At 48.6% G+C, this 11,957-nt stretch overlaps 1 protein-coding gene across 1 annotated transcript in view; it reads left to right on the forward strand.

Annotated features, from left to right (window-relative positions):
* Positions 1-918: 918 nt before the first annotated feature.
* LOC132864629 (uncharacterized) overlaps positions 919-11,957 on the forward strand; it is a gene marked incomplete at its 3' end in the record, with an annotated part of 29,033 nt that continues 17,994 nt past the window's right edge. Inside the window, exons 1-6 of the mRNA XM_060898047.1 lie at positions 919-1,054; positions 1,236-1,459; positions 1,751-1,912; positions 4,400-4,585; positions 11,642-11,759; positions 11,842-11,955. Of these exons, the coding sequence (XP_060754030.1) occupies positions 931-1,054; positions 1,236-1,459; positions 1,751-1,912; positions 4,400-4,585; positions 11,642-11,759; positions 11,842-11,955 (928 nt within the window). The remainder of the gene's footprint in view (positions 1,055-1,235; positions 1,460-1,750; positions 1,913-4,399; positions 4,586-11,641; positions 11,760-11,841; positions 11,956-11,957) is intronic.

Here is an 11,957-nt window from a genome sequence, read left to right on the forward strand (position 1 = left end):
AGTAGGCAAAAACATAGTCAATAAGCAGACATGGGTCGAGTGATTTGCAAACAAGCATAAACAGGATAATCCAATACTCACATTCAGTAAACAGGAACAGGTCAAACACAGAAAGAGCAGGCATAAACAAACAGCTTGGCAATGAGCAGCGAAAACCAGAAGAATACTTCACAGTGTGCTAGCGTGAACAGAGTCCTGAGAGTATTGAGGCTATAATGATGAACAGGTGTGCTTTATCAGTACTTAGATGACGGACAGCAGTGAGGCCATGATGAGGATTGTAGTGCGGGGTGTGCTGTGCAGGGGTGAAAGTGTAGGGGACGGAGAACTGGCAGTGGATGCGACATTATTTATTTACCATTCCTGTGGAAATCTGGATGTATGCAGAGGCCAAACATGTTAAACTGTTTTGCTCATGTGGATATATTTAGGTTTACTTTTGTTGTACGTATATTGGGGAATATTGTAGTTTCCATGGGAGTCAACTTTAACCCAGAAACCACAGAAGCTTTGCAAATAAACATACTGGGCATGATTGACCTGTTTTTCGGAAAGTAAACAGAATTCAAGTCAATTATTCCTGTTAGGTGGAAATGGGTATTATTTTAAGATTCACACTTTGTTTTAAGATTCATCCATTAAAAAAAGCTGTAGACAATTTACTATTTTTCTTTAACCTTAAAATGCTTTATTACAGGTTGCGGCTTTCAAGAACACACCCAGGTGCTGAGAGACAGGTAAAGCACAGCTCAAATCAGTAATCAGTTTCAAAAAGGCTGCAATATGACCTGGTTGCATTGGGTAGCCTCCTTCTTTGCCCCCTGGCATGTGTGACACCTAACTCCTCATGAATCATTCAGCCTGGGAGAGAAAGTGCTTTCTATTTCCCTGAGAAATAGCTCAGAGCACGGTACTCAACACTGCAAGACGATGCACAAAACTATGGACTGTTTCTGGCCAATCCTTCTCTGGTGGCTCTCTAGCCCAACACTAAGAATTGCTTTTGGTCTGAATACAACACGAATACATCAGCGCCAGCCTCCTTGCCAGCCAGGTAAGGTGCATAGTGTTCTTGCCGTGAGGCATGGGAATATAGGATTACCTTTTGAGACCAAAAGTGTTTTGTATCTGTTGTTTGCTTGCATTGTCATGTTGAACATATTTAAAGGCTATGACTACTGTCCTAAGGGAATGAAAACGGTACATGTGGATTTTTTTTTGTGACTTGAAATAAGGTCATTACTGTCCAGAAGGCAGTGAAACTGCAATTCCATGTCCCAGAGGAATGTTTGCACCAAGTTTTTGGGCCAGGGACATCAATGACTGTATCAGCTGCCCTCCACATCACTATGCTCCCACAGAGGGTCTGTCTGCATGTCTGCCCTGTGGATCCAGAGCACAACAGCCTCTTCCTGGACAAGATAAATGTGTATGCCTAGCAGAGGGCCAAGTCTTCCAGGTGAGCACATATACCCATTTTGGTTTTTTCCCCCCATTATATATGTAACTGTATGCAAACAGATCAGCAATATCCATTGGTGCAATCTGAAGTCTTCAACTAAAACAGCTGCTCATGTTTCAGCCTAGAGGCAGTTAGGTTACACGTTCTGTCTGTCTCCCACTCAATACTAAACCTTTCTCTCCTCAGATTCAACCACAGGAAAAACCAAGTTCAAGGAACAATTCAGCGCCACCCAAGCCTGGTGAAAAGAATGAGGTTTTTAACATATGATCTGTTTCCTTCATGCAGGCCAGTGATGGGCAGTGTCACTGCACTTTGGGATACCGCCCTACACAAAGAGAGGATGCCTGTGAGCTAAAGATATATGAGATCTGCAAAGATGGACAAGCACGGGATCAGAATGGCAAGTGTCTGGATCGCAAGCAGTGGAAACACCTTTGTTCTCATGAGGTCCGTACAAGAAGCCACTATGTAAAGTCAAATAGTGTTATCACCTACATACACTCGCTGGACAGTTTAGTAGGAACACCCATCCACCTGCTGTTTGATGCAGTTCTCTAATCAGCCAATCCCTTGACAACAGCACAATGCATAAAATCATGCAGATGCAAATCAAGAGCATGTTCACAATGTTCAAACATCAGAACGGGAAAAATTGTAATCTCAAAGTGTGACTTTCACTGTGCCATGAGTGTTGGTTTGAGCCAGATGGACTGGTTTGAGTATTTCAGAAACTGCTGATCTCCTGGGGGCTTCACACACAACAGTCTCCGGAGTTTACACAGAATGATGCGAAAAAAAATATTGAGTGAGCGACAGTTCTGTGGGTGGAAACATCTTGTCGATAAGAGAGGTCAGAGGAAAATGGCCAGATTTGTTTGAGCTGCCAGGAAGGATACGGCAACTTTTCTGTTCAGTGATGGCCGTTCCAGGTTGACAAAAATGAACGATCCTCTCTGGCTAAAATGTCTGCCAGTTTTCTGGAAGTCCTCTCATACTCCCGCACCAGTCGAAGGGATCTCATCCCAAAGTGCGTAGAAACATGTCTGTGAAGATTCTCAGTCATCCAGGTACATAGTAATCTGTGGTTGGTAGAAGAGAGCAACTGGACTTGCTTGAAGATTCTTGAAAATGTTTCACCTCTCATCCTAAAGGCTTCCTCAGTTCTGTCTGACTAATAGGGAGTATCCAGTATTTATCTTCTCATGGATCATCATAGAATCCGAATCAGAATGCTGATGGCTGCATTGTAGGTGGCTGATAAAAGATGTCTTAGACACCCACCTCTGTTCAGTGATGGTCGTTCCAGGTTGACAAAAATGAACGATCCTCTCTGGCTAAAATGTCTGCCAGTTTTCTGGAACGGCCATCACTGAACAGAGGTGGGTGTCTAAGACATCTTTTATCAGCCACCTACAATGCAGCCATCAGCATTCTGATTCGGATTCTATGATGATCCATGAGAGGATAAATACCTGATACTCTCTATTAGTCAGACAGAACTGAGGAAGCCTTTCGGATGCAAGGTGGAACGTTTTCAAGAATCTTCAAGCAAGTCCAGTTGCTCTCTTCTACCAACCACAGATTACTATGTACCTGGATGACTGAGAATCTTCACAGACATGTTTTCACAGTTATACTTTGTGACTCTATCAGACACAGTTATAGAAGCGAGTTATTTATAATCATGCTATCTGTTATTACCCAAATGAGGATGGGTTCCCTTTTGAGTCTGGTTCCTCTCGAGGTTTCTTCCTCATGTCGTCTGAGGGAGTTTTTCCTTGCCACCATCATCACAGGCTTGCTTATCAGGGATAAATTAGGGATAAAATTAGCTCATGTTTAAAGCCTTTAATTTCCTGTAAAGCTGCTTTGCGACGTCTACTGTTAAAAGCACTATACAGATAAACTTGACTAGCTTTAAATCCTTCCAGATACTGTTTATAATTCAGCATTTGTTTCAGTGCTGTAGTGCAACATGTAAAATATTTACAATCTAATTCAGAAAAAAACCCACCAACAACAAGAACAAAAAAACCAAAACCCTACAAGAATTATTTACAGAGTAACATCGAATTATGGAAAGGACTATACCTTTAGTAAGGTTTTTATTGCCAGATGTTAAAGCCAACATATTAAAGATGATGGTGAAAATTTTAACTTATTGATTTTTTTAACCACTTCTGATTTTATCTTCTGAACATACGGTAACTGACCTGGGAGTCAAGGAACCATGAGGAAAACAAAACACTCTTTTCTATGAATCTCTTGACACATATACACCAGGAACTTTTGCATAACCTGCATTCAGTAGGCAATGAATGTAAGCGGTAACAGGCACGTGATATAAAGTACCAGTCAAAAAATTTGGACACACCTTCTCATTCATAGATTTTTCTTTATTTTTATGAATTAAAAGTCTTGTCTTCATGTCTTAAAGTAATGATGGATGTCATTTCTCTTTACTTAGTTGAGCAGTTCTTGATGTAATATGTATGGATTACTATAGTTGTGGTGTGGAATAGGGCTATTTACTGTATTTTTATTATTTACTATTTACTGTTTGATCTCAAATGCATTAAGAAGGCAAGAAATTGCACTAATTAACTTTTGACAAGGCACACTTGTTAACTGAAAAGCATCCCAGTTGACTACCTCATGAAGCTGGTTAAGATAATGCCAATAGTGTGCAAAGCATCATCAAGATAAACAGTGGCTACTTTGAAGAATCTGAAATATGAAATATTTTTGTATTTTTAACATTTTTTTGTTTGTCACATAATTCCATATATGTTCCATTTGTTATTTCATAGTTTTGATGTCAAAACCTGTGAACGAGTAGACGTGTCCAAACTTTTGACTGGTACTATAATACATGTTGTGAAATAGCAACGTTGTGAGTCAGAGTGTCACATCCTGCATGCTCCATTTCTCCAGGTGTGTGCATCTCCACAGCTGTATGAAGGCTATGATGCCTCCATGGGCCTGTGTGTCTGCAAAAGTCTGCTTGATTCAGGAAGAAGTGAATGCTCAGGATGGTGTGGAGACAGGACTAGACCTGTACTGCAGCTGGTGTGCAGTTCTGCTGTCCTTCACCTGCTTTACACTGAGGCAAATAGACAGGTACGACATGCAGGTCCAACCCAGTGGTTCTACTTTTCAAGCTTTCATATTTCACCACACTAATACACATGATTACTCATTGTATTTCCACTCAATATGAACATTACTTTAGTCTTGTCACACTAGGGATGTAATACAATGCCACTATCTGTATCTATTTTGTACTTCAGTATTTGTATATGTATCAATAATTGGGTTTAAACCTGAAGTGGGAGTGGCCAAGATTGGATATTAAAAATAAATGAATAAATATGACCCCAATGCTCCCTGGAAAGGACTGGACAAAAGGGGTAGAAAAACCAGAACTATCAGCACGATGTGTTAATTTTGGCTTCTCAATATCATCTTAAGTGCCTAATTTTCAGCTAGAGATATGTTCAGGACTATTTGTTTTAATTCTTGCTCACATCATGGTTGTTATTATTATTAATATTAGCTCATCTGGCTGACAGGTGATGAGCTTATGCCATCATGTGCTGTCCGTCGTCCGTCTGGCGTCGTCCACATTTCATGAAAATCGCTTCTTCTTTCTTATCACCGATTTTGATTCTTTCTGGCATGAAGGTAGTGGTTAGCACAGCAAGAAGGTTCTGAGTTTGAGCCCAGTGGCTGACGAGGGCCTTTCTGTGTGGAGTTTGCATGTTCTCCCAGTGTCTGCGTGGGTTTCCTCCGGGTGCTCCGGTTTCCCCCACAGTCCAAAGACATGCAGGTTAGGTTAACTGGTGACTCTAAATTGACCGTAGGTGTGAATGTGAGTGTGAATGGTTGCTTGTCTCTATGTGTCAGCCCTGTGATGATCTGGTGACTTGTCCAGGGTGTACCCCGCCTTTCGCCCATAGTCAGCTGGGTTAGGCTCCAGCTTGCCCTGCACAAGATAAGCGGTTACGGATAATGGATGGATGAAGTTAGGGGTACCTAGGGTGCATATAACTTCTACCCAGATTTGCTTAATTACAATTATTAATGAAGTTATGAACTAATTAAGCCTTAACTCTTTACCCCTTAAAGCAGTTGCTACAGCCACCCTTGTATATGTACAGTATATACTGTTCACCCTGAGAACATATTTACAAGAAAAAAAGTCTAAAGACAAGGTTTTGACAAGGTTTTAGACAAGGCATCATATGTCGTCATTATGGGATGTACATGGGGTTGTCATATGTCGTCATTAAGGGGTAAAGAGTTAATGAGCATTTCAACAAAAATAGCTTCTTCTTGGTCAATTCATTGCCGTTTTGGATTCTTTCTGGCAAATAGGTAGGTATTCCGAGGGTGTATATAGCTTGCAACATTTATTGCACAAGGTGGCCCACTTTAGATAGTTCCTTCTGGACTAGACAGGGCCAGAGTGAGCTATGCCGTTGTAGCGGGTTTAACGTGTGGGTGGAGCACAGAAGACGGCAGGACAGAGATCAGGATTAAATATTGCGCTTTTATTGCCGCACTTTTCAGTCGGGCATACACAAAACACACTGAGATTCACACACACACTCGTGAATCTCCTCAGCGAGCTCCCCTCCGCTCTCACTCTCCCTCCTTAAATAGGGCGTGGTTTACTGGGGAGAACACACACAAACACAGGTTAATTACACTCAGGTGAAGCGATTCTGCCACTTACCTTCCCCAACTCCGCCCTCCTGTCACAGACCGGCGCTTGACCACGCCCCCGCTGCCACATACCCCCACCGCCCGACTCAGGCCGGGTGCCCGTCCGGCCTGCAGCCGACTCCCCCCCCCTTGACGGGAGAGGAAGTCCGCCACAACCATCTGCGCCCCCGGCCTGTGGACCACCTTGAAGTAGAAAGGTTGGAGCGCCAGATACCAACGGGTGATCCGCGCGTTGGCATCCTTCATGCGGTGGAGCCACTGGAGGGGCGCGTGGTCCGAACAGAGGGTGAAAGAGCGCCCCAGCAGGTAGTACCGGAGGGCGAGGACCGCCCACTTGATTGCCAGGCACTCTTTCTCGATGGTGCTGTAGCGCCCCTCGCGCACTGACAGCTTTCGGCTGATGTATAACACTGGGCGGTCCTCTCCCCCCACCTGCTGGGACAAAACGGCCCCCAGCCCTCTGTCCGACGCATCCGTCTGTAACAAAAAAGGGAGAGAGAAGTCAGGGGAGTGCAAAAGTGGCCCCCCACACAGTGCAGCCTTTACCTCAGAGAAAGCCCGCTGGCACTGCTCCGTCCACTGGACCGGATCTGGCGCCCCCTTTTTAGTGAGGTCAGTCAGCGGGCTGGTGACGTCCGAATAATTAGGTATAAACCTACGATAATAGCCAGCCAGCCCCAGGAACTGTCTCACCCCCTTTTTGGTCTTGGGCCTCGGGCAGGCCGCAATCGCTGCTGTCTTATTGATTTGGGGACGCACCTGCCCGTTACGCACCTACCCTGTCCATCAGCCGCTGAAACGTAGCGGCGCCCCAAACAGCCCAAACGGAAGTGTGACGAACTGGTGTAAGCCGAACGGTGTGGAGAAGGCCGTTTTTTCCCGGGATAATGGAGTCAAGGGGATCTGCCAATATCCCTTCGTCAAATCCAGTGTCGAGTAAAAGCGAGCCGTGCCTAGTCGATCAAGCAGCTCATCAATACGAGGCATTGGGTACGCGTCGAATTTAGACACCACGTTGACTTTTCTATAGTCCACACAGAACCGGACCGAGCCGTCAGCCTTGGGAACCAAGACCACCGGGCTGCTCCAGTCACTGTGGGACTCCTCGACGATGCCCATTTCGAGCATGGCCTCAAGTTCTTCCCGAACCACCTTTTTTTTGTGTTCGGGTAATCTATAAGGACGGCTACGCACTACCACCCCCGGGGGCGTCTCTATGTGGTGTTCTATGAGGTTGGTGCGACCGGGCAGGGGCGAGAACACATCCGAAAACTCGGTCTGCAACTGGGCGACCTCCGTGAGTTGGGTCGGGGAGAGGTGGTCTCCACAGGGGACCGGAGAGGTGCAAGATGCCAATGACCCTTTTTGGACCTCCGGCCCCAGCGCCACCTTCTCCGGAACTACGGACACCAACGCCACGGGGGCCTCCTCGTTCCAGAGTTTCAGCAGATTGAGGTGGTAGATCTGTAGCGCCCCCTCCCTGTCCGTTCGCCTAACCTCATAGTCGACGTCCCCGACTCGCCGTGTGACCTCAAAGGGCCCTTGCCACTTGGCGACTAATTTGGAGCTCGACGTGGGCAACAGGACGAGTACCTTATCTCCCGGAGTGAACTCTCTAAGGCGCGTGCCCTTGTTGTACAGGCAGGTTTGCCGTTCCTGGGCCTGCCGCAAATTCTCCTGAGTTAGGTGGGTGAGCGTGTGGAGTTTTGCGCGCAGATCCATAACGTACTGAATTTCATTTTTGCTCTGTGAAGGTCCCTCCTCCCAATTTTCTAAGATGCCGCGCGGCTTACGCCCATACAATAATTCAAATGGGGAGAACCCCGTGGAGGCTTGGGGGACCTCTCGCACTGCAAACAACAAGGGTTTGAGCCATTTATCCCAGTTACGTGCGTCCTCACTTACGAATTTTTTGATAATATTCTTGAGGGTGCGATTGAACCGTTCAACTAAACCATCCGTCTGTGGGTGATACACGCTGGTGCGGATCGGCTTAATACCCAATAGCCCATACAGTTCGCTCAGTGTTCGTGACATAAACGAGGTGCCTTGGTCAGTCAGAATCTCTTTCGGGATTCCGACCCGGGAGATGACGTGGAAGAGGGCCTCTGCAATACTACGTGCGGAGATATTGCGGAGAGGCACCGCTTCCGGGTATCGCGTTGCATAGTCCACCAGAACCAATATAAAGCGGTACCCTCGTGTTGACCGATCTAATGGCCCGACGAGATCCATCCCAATTCTTTCAAACGGGGTCTCGATTAATGGTAGGGGGCGCAAGGGCGCTTTTGGAATGGCCGCTGGATTTACTAATTGGCATTCGCGGCACGCCGTACACCACTTACGGACGTCGCTGCGAATCCCCGGCCAATAGAATCGGGCCATTATCCGGGCGAGTGTCTTATCCTGCCCGAGGTGTCCCGCCATGGGATTAAAGCGAGCCGCCTGGAATACCAATTCCCGGTGGCTCTTTGGAATTAACAACTGGGTGACTCGCTCTTTCGTCTGAGTGTCCTGCGTCACTCGGTATAACCTATCCTTCAAAATGGAAAAATAGGGAAAGGACGGGGTGGCGTTCGGCTGGAGCGTTTGACCATTGATTACTCTCACTTGGTCAAACGCGTGTCGCAGAGTCTCGTCTCGCGATTGTTCCAGTGGGAAATCCGCGAGGGATTCCCCAATAGAAAGAAGAGGGGCCGGGGACTCCTCACTCTGTCGCGGAGATGACGTAGACGGCTCTGCGACCGCAGCTCCAGCCAAAGCGACACCGGGACCCTCCCCTGACAACCGGCAGGACCCACTCTTTACTACGTGTGCCATCAACCCCCGAAATCCCGGCCAATCAGTCCCCAAGATCAAAGAGTGGGTAAGGCGAGGATTAACCGCCGCCTTCACTATCGATTTTTCCCCTCTGAAATGTATGTGGACGGACACCAACGGGTAGCTGTGAATATCCCCGTGCACACACAACACCTTCACCCCTTGTGCTCCCCCCAATGCCTCATCTTGCACCAGGCTTTGGTGGATCGAAGTCTGATTGCAACCCGAATCCACCAACGCCTGATATGTCGCCCCTTGTACACTTACCGGTATGCGATACGCTCCGGCCCGATCGAGGGCAGCCTCTGGCACGTTGGGGATCCGCACCACCGCCCCCACTTCCATCGCTGCACACTGATGCTGCAGGTGGCCCGGTTCCCCGCAGCGCCAGCAAACCGGCCCGGGCCTCCCCTCTGCAGCTGTGTTTTGAGGGTCACTCACCTGAGGGGGGGGGAGAGACAGACACAGAAGGGAGAAACGGGAGGGCACCACGGGTGCGGCAGGCCGGCTGGGGTGGAGCCGGCCCCCGCCTCCGTGGTGGGGGAATGGGGCGAGGACGGGACACGGGAGGAGGGGGAAGAGAGAGAGAGAGAGAAGAGGAGAGAGAAGACGACGTCATCCGTTGTCCTGCCGCCGGGACAGCCGCCAGATGATCCTCCGCCAGTCCCACGGCCTGATCCAGCGACGCCGGGCGGTGGCACTGGACCCACTCCGCGGTTCCGGCGGGTAGGCGGGCGATGAACTGTTCCAGCGCCACCTGGTCGATGATTCCCTCGGCGTCGCGATCTTCGGCCCTCAGCCACCGCCAGCAGGCGTCCCGGAGCTGCTGGCCGAACGCGAACGGGCTGCCGACTTCCTCCATTCGCAGCGCGCGGAAGCGCTGGCGCTGCTGCTCCGGCGTTCGCCCCACACGCTGGAGGACAGGCGAAGGTCGGCGTAGGCCAGCCGGCGGTCGGTGGGGAGCTGTAGTGCGGCTAACTGCGCCTCTCCCGTCAGGAGGGGGAGGAGGCGCACCGCGCGCTGCTCCATCGGCCTCCCCGAGGCTTCGGCGACCTGCTCGAACAACGCGATGAAAGCCTTGGGGTCGTCCTGCGGGCCCATCTTGGTCAAGGTGAGGGGAGATGGGCCCGCGGCCGGGGCGCTGGTGGACCCCGCTGACGCGAGGAGGCGCCGGAACGCCTCTCGGTCTTCCTGTTGAGCCAGCACCAGGGCTTCAAAGCGGCGCTCCTGCTCCTTCCGGAGCGTGACGAGTGCCTGGTGCTGGCTCTGCTGAGCCGTGGCGAGGGCGTGGACCAAGTCCGCGAACGGGGAGGATTCCATGGGGCTGCAGGACAGGTGCTCCACCGTCCCGGGTTTCGGCACCACTGTAGCGGGTTTAACGTGTGGGTGGAGCACAGAAGACGGCAGGACAGAGATCAGGATTAAATATTACGCTTTTATTGCCGCACTTTTCAGTCGGGCATACACAAAACACACTGAGATTCACACACACACTCGTGAATCTCCTCAGCGAGCTCCCCTCCGCTCTCACTCTCCCTCCTTAAATAGGGCGCGGTTTACTGAGGAGAACACACACAAACACAGGTTAATTACACTCAGGTGAAGCGATTCTGCCACTTACCTTCCCCAACTCCGCCCTCCTGTCACAGACCGGTGCTTGACCACGCCCCCGCTGCCACAAGCATCATTGATGGTCTCATTATTATTATTATTATTATTGCGCTGCACGGTGGTGTAGTGGTTAGCGCTGTCGCCTCACAGCAAGAAGGTCCGGGTTCGAGCCCTGTGGCCGGCGAGGATCTTTCTATGCAGAGTTTGCATGTTCTCCCCATGTCCGTGTGGGTTTCCTCCGGGTGCTCCGGTTTCCCCCACAGTCCAAAGGCATGCAGGTTAGGTTAACTGGTGACTCTAAATTGACCGTAGGTGTGAATGTGAGTGTGAATGGTTGTCTGTGTCTATGTGTCAGCCCTGCGATGACCTGGCGACTTGTCCAGGGTGTACCCTGCCTTTCGCCCGTAGTCAGCTGGGATAGGCTCCAGCTTGCCTGTGACCCTGTAGAACAGGATAAAGCGTCTAGAGATAATGAGATGAGATGAGATTATTATTATTATTAGATACCTGCTTATGATATTTTCTAACAATTGTAGTTGGATCTATTTCCCACAATATTACAAAAACAAACAACTAGTAGGTTTATTTAATTCACCGCAACCCTGACCAGCCAGTTACTAAGGATGCACTGTACCGCACCAACATGGGAATTAACATGGTCTTTGTTTGGTTTGCAAGCTTCAGATCTGATCTATGAAATGTATGAAAGTAGAAATCTCCTGCTTACATGATGTACGTTTGTTGCATTCCACAGGATTCCTTTTTGGCAAGCTTTCTAATAAACAAAATGTGTTCATGACACAATATCTGTTCAGCTAGAATAATGTGGTCAGTTAGATCCATGCATAATTAACATGTAATTGTTTCTTCCAAAAAGCATGTTTATCCACAGTGCATAGTCAGACAGTATCTTTGACAGGGTGTATTATACGTACATGTCCCATGGACCCCATTTATCTTGTTAAAGCAAACAAGGCTAGACGTTCACTTTGACCTATATATCTTTGAGGGACACAGGTGAGTGCATCAGGAAGTGCACTTTTATCTGTCCTCAAACATTGGGAGTCTAGAGGAAAGCTGAGGTGTGAGCGGCATCATGGGTTCTCCAGGCCTGTGTACGCAATACAGACAAAGGGTGAGTAACCATGGCCAAAGGCAGGATGTTGAAAGAATTTACAACTGGCCTGTAATTCTTCCCACTGTTTGCCATGCTGCAGAAGGTGGCTTCTATGGCTTCCTCAGCACTATCCCAGCAGGAGTACGGATGTTGATCTTGGAAGGTGGCCAAGTGAGTGACAATTTTGCAGAGATCTTGAACAGACAGAGAATGGGT

This window comes from Neoarius graeffei, chromosome 17 (genome assembly GCF_027579695.1).
Source record: "Neoarius graeffei isolate fNeoGra1 chromosome 17, fNeoGra1.pri, whole genome shotgun sequence".
NCBI lineage: Eukaryota > Metazoa > Chordata > Actinopteri > Siluriformes > Ariidae > Neoarius > Neoarius graeffei.